This window comes from Pagrus pagrus, assembly GCF_965226575.1.
Source record: "Pagrus pagrus genome assembly, chromosome: 5".
In the NCBI taxonomy this organism is placed as follows: Eukaryota; Metazoa; Chordata; class Actinopteri; order Spariformes; family Sparidae; genus Pagrus; species Pagrus pagrus.
The window spans coordinates 15,162,228-15,181,317 of NC_140189.1; the positions used below are offsets into that span (position 1 = coordinate 15,162,228).

The window sequence follows — 19,090 nt, forward strand, 5'->3', positions numbered from 1 at the left end:
TGCACATTAAAGCATGTAAACCAATCCTAGTTGTAACCCTAAATTGAATTATAAACCTAAAAATGAGCATAATATGTCTCCTTCAGTGGTTTCAATAAATAAAGGGATTGTTTTCAGACAGCATCTGATAAGAGTGAACAGTACAAATACATCTTCTGGATAAATTGTGAACATATTGTCCTTTTAGCAACAGAGCTGGCTAACTGACAGTTGGCAGGCTCTGTTGCCTAAGTAACAGTTAACCAGTTGGTTAGCTCAGAGATCTTTTTTCCACTCTCTGTAATAAAACGATGTACAATCCTGAGAGAAAAATACCATCGGGCAGTAAATGTCAGAGTGCAGAGAAAATAAAAAAGGCGCTTGGGGAGCTATTGTGACCAATGAGAGCCAGCAGGTTCTCAGCTTGCTAGTGTGTTAGACTTGAGCTTGCCAGTACAGCAGTTTACCAACTACGTCACAAAGCTTCAAAGGAACACATATTTCAGAAAGATGTACAGATTAATTTTAATGTGCCACTCTGGTGTGACTGGGCCTTGAAAAACCTTTCTAACCTCAAACAGCTGAGACTGTGGTTGTACTGGACAACCTCCTGGTGTGCAACTGTGTGAGGGCCTAGATGAAAAAGAGCTGCTCTCAGCTGCTCTCTCTTCCTGAATAGATAAAGGTTTAAAAAGCTTTATTGCAGCCGTGGACAGTAGGGATTGTTTTGAGTTACTATTTGTCTCTTCAGAGTCTCTTCAGAGTCAGATTGTAGTCCAGACCAGATGACCTGCTGTCAATCTTTTAAATAAGCCTTGCAGTTAAAAAAAACAATTATTAAACCATTACCAGTTTACTAATTACAACTATTACACAAACTGCGATACCTTTTGGTGCTGCAGCCAAAAGGGCAGAGGTGTGAAGATTTGTATCAGAGCCAAAATCCCAAGTTCCTTCAACTATAGGAGGAACTTTAGGGAACAACAAAACAGTAAGGAAGGTTTTCTTGTCTGATTGTAAGAGACATCTAATTTCGCACTGTGACACAGAGTGTAACAACATTTAGGAGAGCTATCACCACTGATAAAGTGCTTGATACTGTAATAGGTGCAGTTCTGGGCAAAGGAAGTGTTTGTTTGTAAATTACATTACTTTCACCCAGCACTGGCATGAAGGTGAGGCAGACTGGTTGTTTGATGTGAATGTGTTGGAGCTACAAATGGGTTGGATTTGATCCTCTCCTTTTGGTTTCACCTCCACACAGGACAGATATTTGGTTAGCAGATATGTATTGTTGTCAACTGCAAACTTCTTCATTGCTAACAATTTAATAACCGTCATCACCCTTGGGTCATTAATACTTTGATGGGCTCGGGAATAGACCGCCACCAGACAATTTTCAGTGTAGGCGCCCAGGCATGTAATTACAGACCTTTTGAGTAATGACGTTCTCAACGAAGCTGTAACCATAATGGATCTGTAAAGCAGCGACATATGTGATTTAAATTTGCTGCTCTGAAACAAAAAGTGGTGTCACGCAGAGCAATCAAAATTATGTTGAATTAAAATCTAATCAGTTCAGTTACAGCTGATCAGTGAGCTGTGGCCTGCACATTGATCAGAGTTGTAAGATATTAATGTGGAGTGCAGAAACTTAGTTGCATTTTGAGTTTTGTTTTCAGACGCTTTATTATAAATTTTGGCAGACAGTTGTTTTGAAGTGTCCTTGTTTTTCTGGCAACCAAACATACAAAAACACAAGAGGATTGTGGGAAATATTCCAGGTAACCTCTGATGCTTGCTTGTGTCACAAAACAAGTTAAATCACATCACATGATGAATTAACTGTCTCACAGGAGACATTTTGGCCGTCTGCATTTAGCTGTCAGGATCATTTGGGCTGATGGACGAGTCAGACTTTGCAGTGGATTTTCTTTGGATTTATCACTGTCCCAAAACCAGATGGTCAGAGAAGGAGCACTACAGTGTTTGTTCTTCAGAAATGAGCCAGTTTGTGCAAATATTGCCACACAATGGGTCACCTTAAGGGTATGAATGTGTAGTTACTGTAGATATTTCTTTTTGGTGATGCATTTTGGTGCCCATAACACTAATCAGGTCAATAAACATCACATGTTTTTAGGGATGCACCGATTGTGAAATTCTGGGATGATACTGATGTTTAAATAACAATTTGGGCATTAGCCAGTGCCAATACTGATGGGAGCTTTTTGTTGTTGTTCCTGTGAATAACTGAACGGTTTTAAAGTCATTCAGATTTTCGTAACACTATCTTTAAAAAGCACAAATTTAAAATGGGTCTGTGTATTGGCTATATGTGGACAGATTGTAACATGATGTGAAAAATGAGACCTTCTCCGTCTCTCTCGGTTGCCTGTACAAGCCTGTGGGCGATTTGTTTCAGTTGTTTAATGCTGCTGGACTGTGATTGTCTTTGTAAAGCGCTCGGGTTCGATTTTCCCCAACAGCCCGAAGGGTTTGTGACGGGGTTTCATTCACGTTCTCAAGTGCCTCGTCTCGCTGCCTCTCTCCACTCCACTGACAGAGCAACACTAGCTAACGTTAATTTAGAAATTGAGTCCGCTAACACAAACTAGTTCCACAGAGCCCTTTTAATCATACAGATTTAGAAGAGAAAACAACCTTAACAATCTTTGATAAAATCTAGTTTGACATGAAAAAAAACTTTTTGAAAAGTAATTGTTTCAAAAGCCTTTGTTTAGCTGCTATACAGCTACCTACTCCAGTACTTGCATAGCCTTACAAACTGATTGCAGGGCTGTCATGAGCCTGTAGCGCATGATGTGACACATCAGACAGACATCAGCCACTGCTATCAGATGTTGAGATGGTAAATCGGTACATCTCTACTTTTAAGACCTCTGTATTCGGACTTCCCTCACTCTCACGACAGTTGTTCTGACAGTTACTTTTGTCTGAAATTAAACCATAAAACATTCTTGCACTTTTGTTTTTTTTTATTATATGATATATTTGTTGTTGGTGCAGAATGACGCTCCTTACATAAAGATCACAGCAGGATTTCAGCAAGAGAGCAGGCAGAAAATATCCATATGCATATCCTGCTCTCTGATATTCGCTGTGTGTTTGTTTAAATAGGAGCCAGCTGCTAATGTTCTCATCCTCTGTGATCAGAGATGTCTGCACAGAAGGAAAATAAACCACTACCCGTCATGTTGCTGGTTATGGATCATCACTGTATTCACATTTAACCAGAAAGACATCCTTGATCTCTGCCAATTCCCAGAGACTTTTCCTCTCCATATGTGTGTGCATGTACAGGGCGGAGCTTGCATGCCGCAGCCTAACGATCACAATGAATATTTTAAGTAATAATCACTTGTTATGCGCAGGGAAACTGAATTTGTTAAGCAAAACACTTGCATAATGAAGTACTGTAAACAATCCAGTCAGATCTTGGTAGGCAGAGACGTGAGCAGATGTGACAGTGTTTCTCTGAGCGGCTGCTCAGGTTGACTGATGTGTCTGAATGCTGCATCTCAGGCGTGAACGAGAAGCAGCTGATTTTAATAAACTGTTTTAAATAAACTTAATAAAGTGCCACCTGGAAATTTTATAAAGAACTTGAGCAGTCACAATTTGGACATGTTTTTTTTTTCCTTGTCTTTTTTTGTTGTTGTTTTTTGAATACTGATTATAGTAAGGTAAGGCTAAAAATATTTCAGTAATATGTTGAGATTCACCAGAGTTAAGGAGCATTTCTGGTCAAACTTCTGGTTAAAAAAGTTATATTATTTTCAGTGCTATTCCAGGCGTATTTGAATTGGTACAGGTTTATAATACACCAGAAATCCACTGTTTTTTAAAACCAAATTGTGCGTGCAGGCACATGCACATATGCACAATTAAACAGTAGCCTGAGTGGCTCTAACAAGAGTCCAGCTTCAGACAGAAAGCTGTGTGCTGCTCTGATCAGGGACTGGAAATCACAAACAACTGTGCCGCTGGGAAGTCGCCAGAAGCTCCAAGTAATGATGATAAAGCAAAGGGCTAGTTCTTTAGAGCTTTGAAATGCTTACAAAGCTTCACCCACGGATCTTTGTGTACTCATTTTGTCTGTATACATGATAAGTTATTCTTGTGCCCATGGCGGTGCTAAAATAAGCTTTCTTTGTGCTCCTGCAGGGCAATTCCAACAACATTGCCACCGTCGACATTTCTGTCGGGTTCGTTGGATTGGAAAGTTACGTAGAAGCACCGGCCATCTTCTTAACGGCCCTGAGCACTTACGCGGGGCCCCTGCTCTGGGCGTGTCACCTCGTCTGCTACCTCAGCTCACAGAGAGACAGGTAAGTGTCAGAAATGGTGTTGCTGATCTTTATTTATAATGACCTGTAAGCGGCCCATCAATCTGATCAGTCTGATCTACCAGAGAAGTTGACATAGTTTGCTATAAGTGATGGATAAACAGTCAAAGCTGGAGTACCAGACTTTTACATATAAGTGAGTGTTGGTTACATTCAAGCCGTTGCTAAAGTGGAGTTTTTAAATCTGGAGTGAATTTCCCACACTGGCACACTGGTAGTGATGTGTTTTACATCAGCCTGCAAAGATGAGCACGTTGACAATGTTTGTGTTATTACTGTCACTTAGAGTAATTACTATGAACTAAATTAGAGTTAACAGTCACACATAAGTAGCCTAAAGTGATGGAAAACTGTTTTGAAATAATGAGCTTAAAGTAGTTATTGAAAAAACAGTTACAGTAGTTAGCTATGGGTTAAACATTTAATAAGTGTTAGCCAAAGGTTAGGCCTGACAATGAACAGTTGTAAAACTCCAAGTTAGATTCCAATACTGTATTATTGGAGCCGATGCTATCATGATAATGGGGAGCGAAACATTCTGATATCAATATATTGGTCAATATTATTATTTACATAGAATATACACATAAACACATATATTTTGCAGGGATGATGTTTAAAGAAAAAAGTTTTCACATTGGCAAAAATCGGACAACATTTACACCGATACCATATACCTGTGACAGCCAATACTGGCCAATGATATTGGCCAATTGAGATACCAGTCGGGTGCTACTCAAAGTTGTAGAAGTGTGGATTTCAACTTGATGAAGGCATTAGAGATGGTGCTGATGAAGGGTTACTTCAGCTAATCAGATGGGATTACAGCGGCTATCGTTCGATTTGTTTGGAACTGCTGATCTATTGTAAATTTAGTTTCAACAAGTTGCTATCTTCAACTTTTATTTGAACCATCTGGGCCAGCAAAGCATCATCACTTCTATAGTCACTTTTCAGTGTTGGTTGTTTTTATCCTTTTTCCTTCTGAATCCTGTCTGTGGGCGGGACAGTATAGCTGCACAGGAATATTCTGTTAATTGGTTTACTCATGGAAACAAGGAGACTTGCTTGCCGGGTATCAAAGATGCATGTAAACAGCTTAACCTGCGTAAGACCTTAACTGGAGAGGGGCCAGTAGCTGTGTTGCTGTATGTGTGTGAACACAGCCAATAAGTACAGCTTCACCTCAGCATGAGGCCCCTGTGCAGTGCTGAGTGATGAGGCCTGTGGCTGCAACAGCTGCCCTGCTGATGGAGCCAAAACTTAAATGCTCTTTTAATGTAGACAGAGGATGGTGTTTGTGGAAGGAGTTTGTATAACCTGCCGATGTTGTTTAAATGCCAGTAGTGGAAATGCATGGATATACCTACAGCTGCAGAGTTGTGATAAAAAGTTACTTCTTTATATCAAAAAAGTTTTAATTTTGGCAGCACAAAGGTCCCATAGAAATTAAACTGCAGGTGGTGTAGGTACCATGCATGATTTATATTCTTCATAATCTTTGATCGCACATTTGAATGTAATGTGTTTAACATTTCAGTAGTCCAGGCAGTTCTACTCATCTCAAATGTTTTGTGCTGCTCGCAGCAGAGCCTAGGGATGATGACGTTGATCTTTATGTCCAACCAACACTATGGTCCGCAGCTCCTGACCGGTCTGCCATGAAATTTTGTGGACTTTAAAGGTCCTCAGAGAATAACTCTCTGATATTGGTGACCTCCCAACCTTTGATTTAGCGCTACCATGAGCTAAAAATGTCACGGTGACCAAACATTTGATCAATTGATCCATGACAAGATGTTGCCAAACCTCCATCCACGAAACTCTCACTATCATCTACCCAAAAGCAGAAGAAAGTAACTTTACAGCCACCAGATGCAAATTTATTGTGTATAAGTTCAAATTCCTGCCTTAAATGAAACTTCTGACCAAACTAAATTAAAATGCAGCTCAAGCATTGATTTATTTACCTGTGAATCAAAACTGCAACAACAACTGAAGCAGGCAATAAATTGTATTTAGACTGATCTGCCCACAAGCAGACCATTATGAGAGGTGATGATGAAACCTCTTTCACTGTGGTCTTACCCTCTGAACAGCCAAATCGCTTTTATGTTGTTTGGTCTGCTTGAGTGCTGCAATTAAGGTGCGGGCAGATTGATTGCCAAAGTATTGACGCTAATGATACTAATACTAATGATACAGTCTTCTTTTGATTATCCTAGTCCTATCCTATCACATGTGAGATCTACGGAAGCCTAAAATGGCCGTGCTGTTTTTTTAATAACTTTATCTCGAGATCATGAGTTAATTATTTTGTTCTCGAGATAACAGAGCTTGTTTTCTCGTGATGACAGGTTAATTTATCTCGGGGAAAAACAAAAGGCAGATTTGTCGCGATAACGAGATAATTTATCACCAGAAAACGACTTAAGATTCATATAAGTGGACTATGACATACACACAGGAATGTTTTCCCTCGTGATTTGATTTAAAGTATTGACGTAAAGGCTTATTATTGTAAGAGATAGGCTTACATACATTGGTCAGCTTAAGGCGAAAGTCCACTAACAAACCAAAAGAAATCTCAGTGGCACAGGGGAACTGGAAAATAAACACATACTGACGGATGTTTGAATGGTATACTAAGGTAGGTATATAAATAAGTAACACTATTTTACAGTCTGAACAGTTGATCAATAATGGGTGCTCCTTCATCTGACATTTTCAGTTTAAAACATTGCTTTAGTTGTCAAGATGCCATCTCTGCATGCTGGCACAGCCCTCCTGATCTCTGATAAACATTATCATAAGAGGAAGCGATGCCCCCTCGAGCTAATGTCACATTAAATCCTTCTTGTAAACATTACATCCTGCATTACAATGCAGGATGCACGACCATCCTTTCTTGTTGTTATAATTCAAACCGTGGTGCTTTCCCCCAGAATCCCCACCTGTAATATGCACTCAGGCAATGAAATGAATGTGACAAATGAAAGTCTAAAATAGCCTCACGTACGGTAGCTCATTCAGGATTCACTCTGCTGCACCATCAGCAGCCCGACCACAAGGCAAGTACTGGAAATGGACCTTGATCAATATCTTTTCAGCGGGTCTCCCCTGACACACTCCAGTTCTACTTAGAGCAGCCTCATAATTTGAGGAGAACGTTTTATTGTTTTAGTGCACATAACGTCACTGTAATAAACCTTCTAAAGCGACCAGTCAGAGGAGACCCATCCACACAGCTTTATTTTCATCATTAAAGCTGTCTCTAAAAAGTCAGATATCCTGACATAAATACAAGTTGAAATAAGCATATTCAGGTCCGACTATTTTCACTGTGGACTTGATTTCTAAGAAGCTGCATTGCCGTTTTGTAATTAGCTTTGTTGGGAGCTGTAAAAAAGCTGAAGGGGAGATGGTGTCAGACAGTTGATCTTTTGTGTAACTTGCTGTTTTGTGAACTAAAAGTTGGAACGGTCTGAAATATAATCTACTGTAATAAATGTAATGTAATGTAGCCTTCCATCAGACTCATATTACAGTGGTTTGGTGCAGGATGTCCAGCGGGGAGATCTGCCTCGGTCAGTGCTTCGGTTAGTCTTCTTTTGGCACATGTAAATAACACACACTGTGTTATTTTGCAAATTTATGGCAGATTTTCTTAGAAACAGGCCATCTTTCTTCTTCTTTCCTCTGTTTGTTTTATGATTTTCACCTTTCTAACCACACACTGTATGAATGAAATCAATCTTAAGTCGAGCTAAGCTTTTTTTATCACCTCATCATTTATAAAACTGTAAATTAGAGACGATGCCACACATATCACACATCTTCCTCCACTGAGAGAATGAAGTCACTGGCAGGATTTTTACACAGACTGACTGTTTACCCCTGTTAACCCACCTGAGAGGTCGCACATGTTGCGAATGTTTTAGTAGCTCTTCGATGTCGGACACAGAAACAAACTTAAGCAGTTTTAAAAAAAAACAGCTGCTCTGTGTAATTCAATGTTAGTTAAAGAGCTTAACCTTGATGCTGATTGCTGATGCACGGCAGATTTTTTTTTTTTTACGAACTGAGTATTATTTCATGATGCTCAAAACCATTTTCCTCCAGGTTATCATGATATTATACTCACCAGTGTCATTTCTCTTCATCTGGGGACATGGTGACTCTGCTAGTCACAGATTTGAAAATGGCTCCATTAGAGCATCAGGTGCATTCAGAAGTCCACAGTTTAAAAAAGTCTTCCTCAAAAAAGCATATGGATATAAAAAGCAAAGATTGATATCAACATTATCACCAGTTATATTTGACATTTTGGCCATTTTTTGCATTTTCACCTTTGTTTATCTAAATCAGTGATTAGACAACTGTGTTAAACTGAGTATTTGTTATAAAGGGGCAGTGAACTTATTTTTCTCATCAACAGTTGTACAGTGTCCTTTGTGGCTCTGAAAGAAATACTACCATCAGAATGAGGCCTTGGTATTTGAAAGACCTGGACATTTACAAGGAAGGGAGGATGTAAAGATATCATATGTAGGAATTCAGCATTAAAATAAATGACTAGACCTTTGTTCAATATTTTGTTATGTTGTGTATTTACATTATCCCAAATGTTTCCAACAATGTCCAAACCAGAGAAATCCACGTTTACTCAAGGTAACGGTGCATTTCATTTGGATGCCCATAGGAAAGTCAGCAAAGGGGACTAGACTTAACACTAATAAAACGATACCTCATCTGTGAACATTTGAGACACGTCGGATAGATTTTCAGGATCATTTGTGTTTATTTGTTACTCAGCCATTGTTTATCCACCCTAAACAGCCAGATAACCTTATTGTACGTTAGCCGTAAGCTAACATTATCGAGCAACGGCATACACTGAGATATGTATAAAATTACAAATAATAGTATCAAAATGTTCAATAACCAGTGGCGGACCAGCTACAATTTACTCAAGTACTGTACTGTACTTACTACTTTGTACCTCAACTCCACTACATTTATTTGATAACTTTAGTTACTAGTAACTTTGCAGATACAGATTATTCAGTGTTGACAGGCTATTAATTATATAAATGTATAAGTAGTAATAATGCTCCATCAAATATTTTTGACTCTGTAGGCAGCACAGCAACAGGTGCATAGCTTTTCTTTTCCCTGTGTGTCTCAGTATTGAAGTGTTGCATTCAAAAAGAAGCTCATTATATGACACATTTCATAGAAATTGACATTGTGTGTTTGTGTGTGCATGTTTGTGTGTGTCTTTGTGTGATTTACTGGCCTTTGATTGATTTCCCACCTCCAAACTGGACTGCCTCCCATGTCTCCTACTTCTCTTGTCTTGGGAAAAGGCTTGAAGTTTCCTCCCCCTCAGCTGGGACTCTGCCTGTTTGAATGAGCACGATCCCTGTACTGATTCATGCGTGTGTTTCACTGCGTCAGAGATGAAGTCTCTGTGTATATGTGTGTGCTTGGTTTTACATCATCACCTCTTAATCTCCTGCTGCAAACCCCCCCCTCCCATCATGCAGGTTTTAAGTCATTAACTTCTTTATCAGAATTTGCCAGCAATCCGTATTATTGTGAGGAGATAATGGGATCAGACTCTTCTCCTGGGTACATGCGTAAGGTAAAAACTCCAAAATGTGAAAACGTAGCTCTTGTTTCGAATCCTCAGGCGATCTGCAGCTTTACTGATTTGACATCATCTTTGAGAAAACATAAAGCAGCTCAGAATGACCTTGGTTCACATGTGAACTTTTTCTGTGTGGCTCAACAGGAAGTTTGCCTATTACTCGCAGCAGAAAAACGCTTTGCTCTCCGCAGTGCTTTCCTCCTCTCTGATGAATCCTTTTCCTCTCTGCAGGAGCCCGGTTGCAGTCGGCCATGGCTGCTACTGTTTGGCCCTGCTGCGGTCCGTGCCAGCCGCAGCATACATTGTGCTGGTAACTGTTCTGCGGTACCATCTCTTCATATGGAGTGTCTTTTCACCCAAACTACTGTACGAGTCCATGCACCTGCTGCTGACTGCAGGAGTCTGTCTCATCTTCAACACAATGGAGCAAAGCCACAGTCCCAGTAAGTCTTAGGGAGCAAAAGACGAACATGTTCCCTGACGTCAAGCGGTCGGACACAATCTCTTTATAGTGCGTGTGAGACTTTCAGACTTTTACACACTACAATATGCTTACCCCTTACTCTGTAGTATACTGATCTGTTCACAATATGTGATCAGACATGGTCCTTCCTCTGGACATTTGGTTTGCAAAGAAATACTTTGAGAATAAACTTATAATGTATTTTTAAGCAGTCTATTTAAATATTTCACTCTTTCTGAGGACTCAATGTTTCCAGATGAATAAAAGTGGAATGACTTAAAAAGCTTTTTGAAAGAAAAACTTTTTTTACATATATTTAAAGGTATATTACCTCAGGGACAGGTGTACAGTGAGTTTGATGTTTTGGCTGCATGTTTAATTGAATGACTTTGACGTGTAGTGTGGAGAACAACATGTGTTAATGTCAACATGTGATGTTTGGGAGCTGAACTCCTTTGATAACGACCTGCACTCTCAGAGGTGTTTTCACTCATTTGGCTGATTACAACTTCAAAGTTGCAGCTGGGCAGTAACGTGGTCACCAGAGAATTAAAAACACAGGTGTTACTGATAAAATTAATGATGGCTGAGTTCCATTTAGCTGCTACAGTTTTAGGGTCCTGATACAGAGAGCCGAAGTCACGGCTCTTCTGGTCGACCTCATGGGACCTTATTTCGGAAAAACATCGTACAGTAGTCGATGGGGAGAGGCGAATACATTTTTGATCCCTTTTGAGTTTCGCCATGAATCACACATATGATGTTTATCAATTAAAAAGATACATTTTCAAGTCAATGAAGTTGCTGTTTGTCGTAAAGATAGCAAAATATCATCTAGTTTTGTGTTCCCGGGCAGTGAACTACATCTTCTCACTCAACACCAACATGGCCGCCGTCTCGGCACAGAAAAACTACTTACAAAAGGTGAAAATCACCACAAAACTGGCCATGTTGACAACTGCAGTTATGTGAAAGGAGAGTTGGACAGTTCTGTGAGCTGCTAATATACAGGGCAAACTGTATAATGTTTTTTTCGAAATAAGGTCCCATGAGGTCCACCTGAAGAGGCATGACATCGGCTCTCTATTGCACATGCTGTCTTACTGTCACACCATCGGTAATGTCAGCAACATTTGTGTTTTTCCTGCTCTGACTGGTCAATCTGTCTGCTGTGAAGAAAGGTCTAAGCACTAATTATTGAGGTTTAAGTTGTCCTGGCCTAACAGGTTCAACAAAGCTAGACCTCAATCAAGCAGAGTCTGCAGCTGCCCACACAGTCCAGAGCAGAGATCTAATCAGGCAGCAGTGAAAACACCTGTGTGGGTGTAACATGGAGACACATGGGTTTAAATGTGGAGGTTTTAAAGACATCTGTTTCTCTTCAGAACATTTTCAATATGCTGGTAAAATATTGTTATTTTCTCTCTGCTCTTTTTCACTCTAAACCCTCCATTTACCGGGGACACTTTGAAAATGACTCAGACTAAGCTGCTTTAGATATCTTTCTGGGCAAGTTAATAAACACAGGCTCCATTCCAAATCGCTTACTTTCAGTACGCACTGCAGCTGCTCTTAACAAGTTTATATTAATTATACACATAAGTCGCCAAAAATATGTAGTACTTACACTTGAGTTTCGCTCTCATGGACCATGTTCACATGGCGGCCATTTTCCTCAGCCATAACGCTCAGGGTGGGAAGCTCCAATGTTGGGATAAAGTTATGCTGCTGTGTTCCAGATTGCAACTTGTATAAACGTAGAGAAGCTGACAGACAGATTGTTCATTTCACTGCTTCCTGATTTATCAGCAACTGAGAAGATCTGATGGAACAATGGACAATATTTCAAGATAAAACAACATATTTAAAAAACCTAACAGCTAATGTTAGCATTCAACCAATTCCTAGCTAACATTAACATTTGATTACATCCAGTGTTTTTTACTTCCTGGTCTTAAGAAATATGTCCAATATATAAGTTGATACTTTAAAACTAATTTATGCCTTTCCTATTGTATGGTATAACACTATCGGACACTGATGTTAGCTGGGAAATGGTTGAATGCTAACGTTAGCTGTTGTCTAACAGAAGCTAAAGGGTTATCAACTACGTTCTTCTACCTTGAAAATGATCTGTTTCCCCTCCAGACTTTCATAGTCTGTTGTCTTCTCAGCTGCTGATCAGTCAGTAAGCAGTGAAATGATAACAATTCATTAATCCCCTATGTTTGTAGGACTAGCAACCTGGAAAGCAGCGGTACAACATTTGAGCTTCCCACCCTCGGTGTGATGTCAGAAGAAGATGGCCGCCATGTAAATATGGTCTGTTGCAGCGTCTGTAATCTGTCAATGAGCTGTCATTTGTCTGTGCTCTGTCTGCAGCTCCATAGACCCTTTTCAAGACAGACATTTTGACTTGTCAAAGCAGGAAAAGCACAGGTGTGACCAATAACATTAACGATGGCTCCAGTAGCACAGGGACCATCTCACCTAGATACAATGCAGCCATAACTAATGTTATAAATTCCACCTGTGCTTTTTCTGCTTTGTCAAGTCAAAATGTCTGCAGTGAAAAGGGTCTATTGATGTGACGTATCTTCCACTGTGCAGAGGATTGTGGGTCAGAATAACCAGCAAAGCACGCAGTCTTTGATACTGCAAAATGAAACTGGATGCAGGAGGACATCCTGGTATTTTTGGCATACTGTATTTGAGATACTATATTTGGTAACATACTAAATCTATTTCTGGCATATTAATAGTATGATAATATGGCTATTGGGTATAACATAGCCAAGGTGAATCGGTTAAAAGGTTCAGGTTTTGGCAAACTGCGTATGTGCTGTTAAAACAATGGGCCTCATTTCCTTGTCTGGTTAGATGCATGACAAGATTATTAATATGGTAATGACCTAAATTTATTCATGTAATTTTATTGATTCCCACGCAATTGAACTGAGAACTACAGCGACCTGTGACATCTAACCAAAGTTTCGACCAGCTTGTCAGTTCACAGCTCAGTCAGACATCCAGAACACAGTCAGCCAAAAAATAAAGGAAAAATCCTGGTGTATTTTATTTTTAGTTATTTAGTTATTTTCTCCAGCCTTAACTGAGCCTTTATTAATTCAGTAGCAATTTCAGTGTCTTGGCAAGAATTTCTACTGCATGTAATGTCAACTAGAGGTCTGCAGCGCATCAACAACACCAGACACACTGTTCTTTTCTTATATTCAACCCTGTTTATTTCAGTGCATCTCAATAAGGGCCTAGCTTTAGTTATGTTGGGCCGCCTATCGGACTGACTTCATGAAACTGGCATACGGTGGCACCCTGGTAGCACACCTGGTGGAGCGCACACCACGTATCAAGCCTGAGTTCTTGCTGCAGCAGCCGGGGTTCAGTTTCAGCCTGAGGCCCTTTCCTCATGTCTCTATCTCCTGTCTTTCCTGTCTCTCTCCAGCTGTCACGATCAAAAATAATACAACAGGAATGCAAAAAGTAAACACATAAAAAGTAAGAAAGTACAAAAGTTAGTAAGTTAGGTAACAGATCTGTGTGAAATACATTTAACTGCATTTTAGATATTCTAGGGCCACTATGTAGTTTTGGAGAAGAAATTCAGAATTTTGATATTTACAATATTAATGAGGTGATAAAACAAACTCTGAAATATGATTTTTTTTCCATAACTGAATAAACAAGCTGTTCTCAGATGAAAATAAGGTCCAAGAACAGTGTTTGAAGCTTGAAAGGTGGCAGGGTCCGCCAAATATAAACAAAATAAAACAGTATGAAACTGTGTTGTCCTTTAAGGTCAGTTTTTTTATTCAGTTTATTCAGTCATGAAAACAAAGAGAGTTTGTTTATTAAGTTTGTTTAGGCATAAAAAAATCAGTGAAAGAAAATCTTTCTCTTTTGATTGAAATGTCTTCCCCAAAACTACATAGTGCTGCTTTAATCCTGCTGAGGCTGGATGAGAGAGGCGACTGGTGGAAAAACACAAATACTGAGCTTCAAGAATAATTTTTTAAGAATTTAAGTACACTTCCTTATTGTTTTCTTTATTTCCCACATCGTTCAATAGGAGATAAAGTCAGGAATAAAATGCCAAATTCATTGTAGCTGGATGACCTTAAAGTTCTGCTGCAGGAACATAATTCCTCTTTTACTTGCTCTCCTTATCCAGCTGAATCCTCTTGTATATACACTGTGTAAGTCATATAATCTCCAGGGGCTGGCAGTGCACTGCAGACTTCTTTAACTTGTACTCAATATGCTCTTGCACTATCACTGGAAATACCACCAAAGTAAAGTTGGCTGTCATCCAAACCAATAAAAGTATGGAGCCAAAAGAGCAAACAGTGTGTTGCTGTCCGACTACTTCTGGGGCACACTTTACTGTTATAGTTACTGGACTCCGTTTTGAGAGTAAAATCAGAAGAGTCTCATAAAACGTCCAGTCGTATGTTTGCTCGTGTAATTTGCATCATAAAAACGTTCCTTCCTGCAGTACAGTATGCTGTGCTACAGTGTTTGGTTACAGCGGTGCATTAGAAACTAAAAGCAAAGACTCCCATCCCTGCAGTTATTATGTTGAGTAATGTGCTTCTGTGATGTCAATGAACAGCTGTGACTACTTCAAAGCTCCTTCCTGATTATAACCTGGCAGTTCTTACATCATTACCCTTTGAGATTTGTCCGGAAAAAGAGCGAGTTAAAAGATTTAGTGCTAAAACTACAGTGTGCAACTTTTCACCTCAGGGCAAAAAAAGTGAATTGCAAGTTCCCTCCCCAACACTTGTCACTCACCTTGATGAGCTGTCTGCCCTGAAACAGCACCTCGCCCGAGGCTAAGATCACTGACATCCCCCAAGCTGCCACAGGCGTCGGAGAAGCAGATGCCAAACTGAGAAACAGGAGGAGAACAAAAAACTAAAGACAAGAAGCAGTGCCGATGTTCTGTGTGTTTTTCTGAAGAGATTTTCTCTGATGCAAGACGAGCTCCACACTTTGTTTTGCCGCTGTTGTGGTTGTTGCTGCGGCTCACCTTGACAGGGACAACCTCAACACCGACACGGAAAATGGAATTTTAAATGTCCCGAGCATCATTGAAAAGTCAGACAAACAAGCGGATTTACATTTGAATACACAGGGTCAGTGACACAGACACACGCTGCATATGGATCACCGAGGTTAGCTGGTCTGCATCAGAAGCAGGACACATTTAGCTCTGAGGTGACTGAGCTCAAAGCTGAAGCGACTGTTTTCTAAATTGACAGCGAACCCTTGTCGAGTGCCTTCTCCTCTCGTTAGTTAAGTATGAAATCTGTCAAAGTCTGATGGAAATACTTCATGAACTGGATAATAATCTACATCACTCATGTGGATTATCTGTCAGTATGCTTCACATCACTGTGCTTGTCATAACAGGTTTGCAAATTGATGTCTTTAACCAACACAGTGGTGTCATGTTAACCCACAATGTATCCATTAGGAGATACAACATAAAGCATATGATAAAATGTATGTTGCTGCAACTTTCCTTTGTTTTGTTTTTTTGTAAATAGTACGTAAGTTTCTCCTCTTGTGATTTTTGAAAGCAAATTAGGGTAATTTAAAATGAACGGCAATCCATCCTCTCGGTCGGAGATGGATTTTCTGTTCTGAGCGATAGAAATGAATGTTGTTGTTGTGAAGTAGTTTTTTATAGTGCTGAAGATCAATTATGTTTGACAGAGCGGAGTCCCTCTGCATCACATCACTTCTCTTGCACTAAGATGAAAACCCGCGACACCACTTTTCTTCTGTGGAGTTGGAGACTGTACTTTGGGACACAGAGTTTGATAATATCATTACAGCGGTCATTTTTCTTTGTGTTGGCAGCGGAGTTGCCGCCAGCAGCCAGCAATGTGATTAATTTTTCCTTTGGTTTTCAGTTGATGAATTTAGTGTTTTTATAAGGGACATTCTTCTGTTTGTTTGTTTTTTTTTTTCTTTGTCCAGGTATACTGTGGTTCCTGGTAAATTCATTCAAAAATAAAAAGTAAATTTATTTAAATGTTCCACATAAAAGTGTGTTTAGGGGAGTACTACTGCATATGTGGAAAAAAAAAGATTAAAGCCTTTTGTGCCTCCAGAGGAAGCTGCTGTGCCTCCGGTGATGGAGTGCCTCATGGCTAAGTTGCATTGTGGGTAATGTAGGTGCCAGGTTTTGAAAAGGAGGAAGGATGTGTGGAATAAAAAAAGGTTATATTTGGTTGTGCTGTATCGTTTTTGATCATTTGTTCTCAAATTGTCCATAATGAGTCCAACAGTGTTGTAGGAGTGCAATGCCAGACCAGCAGCCTGCTTTTCAAAACCAGGTGACTACATTACCCACGATGCACCTTAGCAACAGAGTGACATCACTGGAGGAAATCTATCAGATTACAAGCAGCTTCCTCTGGAGCCACAAAAGGCTTTATACTACTTTTTTCGTAGTATGTGTAAGACCTGTAAACACACTTTAATGTGTAAAATGTATGGAGTTACCCTTTAAGTAATTAGTGTGACTAAGTGAATATGACTCAGAAACATGAAGTCTCAATGGCTAACAGTGAGTGGTGTCTGGGTCAAAGTCACTGTAATGATCTCCATTAAAACATTAGAGGAAAATAAGTCCACAGTGGCATTTTTCATTTTTGTTTTTTTTCTCTTTGCCAAACCTCGTGGATCTTTATGTAAAACCTGACTGCACCGGTGCAAGAAGGAGCCTCAAAGCAGCTTCTCACAAATCTGATGGGACGACACTTACTGTGTGAAATCATTCCTCTGTATCCAAATACCTACCGGCCCATGAAATGGATCAGAATAATTGTAGTGTCCGCACGGTTGAAAGCCTTGAAGCACGTGTTAGCAATACAGTTCTGCATCACAAGAAAAGTGGACTGGTTTTTGTGCATTTTTTCCATCTTGTTATGATCCTTCTGTTGACGTGTTGACTGAATTTAATTTCTTTATTTCAGGTCTGACAGACAAAGAATGAATGTAGTTAGCATCGCAGTCAGTGAGATATTATAGGTTTACATCAGACTGCATTAGATTCTTTTCCAGTTTAACATTTGTTTCCTGTTGATATATGAAATAAGATTACATCCCACTTGTTTTTATGTAATTCGGTGTATCTACATAGCTCATCCTGTTTCGATGTGTGTGTGTGCATTTGTACCACTCTGTCTGTGATCCTTTAAAAAATGGGTTATTTATTTATGGGTTGATTTCCTTTTTTCCTTTTGATTTCTGTATCTTCTGTAAAATAAATGTGAAACGATGAAAAGTGGAAGATGATTATTTCCCATGTTCATTTTCTAATCAAACTCTTGCATTATTTATGTTCTTAATAATGAAATAAATGATTTACTACACTACTATCTTAGTTTCTGCGTGATTTTTCTATCAGCTGCGAAAACCATGCCAAGAAACTTTCGGAGCTTGAGTTCGGTTGAACATTCACATATTTTAATCCGACGTTTTAATAGGAATTCACACTCAGTCCTCCTGTAATATCAGTGATTAGCTGCCCATTAAATTGTCTCTCAGCTCCGTACATGGAGGCCATCTGTCTGCAGCCCCAGCCTGCTCTGGAGACTGACTGACATACGAGGCACTTACCACTGGAGTTTCTCTTTGTCAAAGTTTCCTCCTGACTTGGTAAAACTGGACAAGAAACCATCTGTGAGAGTGCACCTAGCGTATCTCCACGTACAGTGCAGTAGTAGGAGGATGGTAATTTAGTAATCATCCCTCTATCTGCTATCCACCCACTAAATAATAATTTTGTGCCTTCAGGAGCTGGACTTCAATGCCATCATTAAAGGAACCACACATTTCATGCTGTGCTCACTTTTGAGTGGGAGTCTCTCCTAAAGCCTCCACTGTGATGATGCACTTAAGATGTATTATTGCCCTGGAATCAGAGATGTTGTGGACAAAAAGATGAATTCAGTTAGTTTTTAATGGAAACTGTTTTTGAAAATGCCCTCGAATGTCTGCATCCACAAATTACTCAACATGACGTGTTTGTTGTCAAAGTTTCATTTAATTTCATACATAAATCCGTATATTTTGACTAGTTACATTTTGTTGTTAAGATGTTCAGAACTTAATGTAGAAATTTCAAAAGGAGTGAAATCCTTACTTATTTTCCAGCATGGCGTAGTTTACCCAAAGACACTGTGAAGTTTTGAACCGACATTAAAGGAGCAATTTGTAAAATGAACTAACATTATCAGCAGAGTGTGAAGAAACAAGTGTTGACATTATGTCAAAGACGTCTACGCACTGTGTTGCAGAGATGTTTACTAACCAGCCGGCTCCAGCCTGTCCTGTCTCGTAATACCACTATGTACCAGCGAGAGGCGACAGTCTAATACCCCCCTGAGTTTCAGCTAGCATATATATGCTAGTAGTTAGCGTATTAAATGAACAAAATAAACTGACAAAATTTCAAGACATTAGATACTTCTATTTTGCATGGCTAACTGAGCTATGAGCTAATTAGCTTAGCAATAGCTAGCTACAGCCAAGCATAGTTAGCACAGAGCAGCAGATGTTGTTACTCTGGTGATAAGTTGCCCCTTCTCT

The 19,090-nt window shown here is 39.6% G+C and overlaps 1 protein-coding gene across 1 annotated transcript in view; it reads left to right on the top strand.

Moving 5' to 3' along the window:
• The window catches only part of pigg (phosphatidylinositol glycan anchor biosynthesis class G (EMM blood group)), a 74,686-nt gene extending 56,811 nt beyond the window's left edge, over positions 1–17,875 (top strand). Inside the window, exons 12-13 of the mRNA XM_084352457.1 lie at positions 4,168–4,331; positions 10,234–17,875. Coding sequence (XP_084208583.1) covers positions 4,168–4,331; positions 10,234–10,456 — 387 coding nt within the window. The 3' untranslated portion in view covers positions 10,457–17,875. The remainder of the gene's footprint in view (positions 1–4,167; positions 4,332–10,233) is intronic.
• Positions 17,876–19,090: the final 1,215 nt, after the last annotated feature.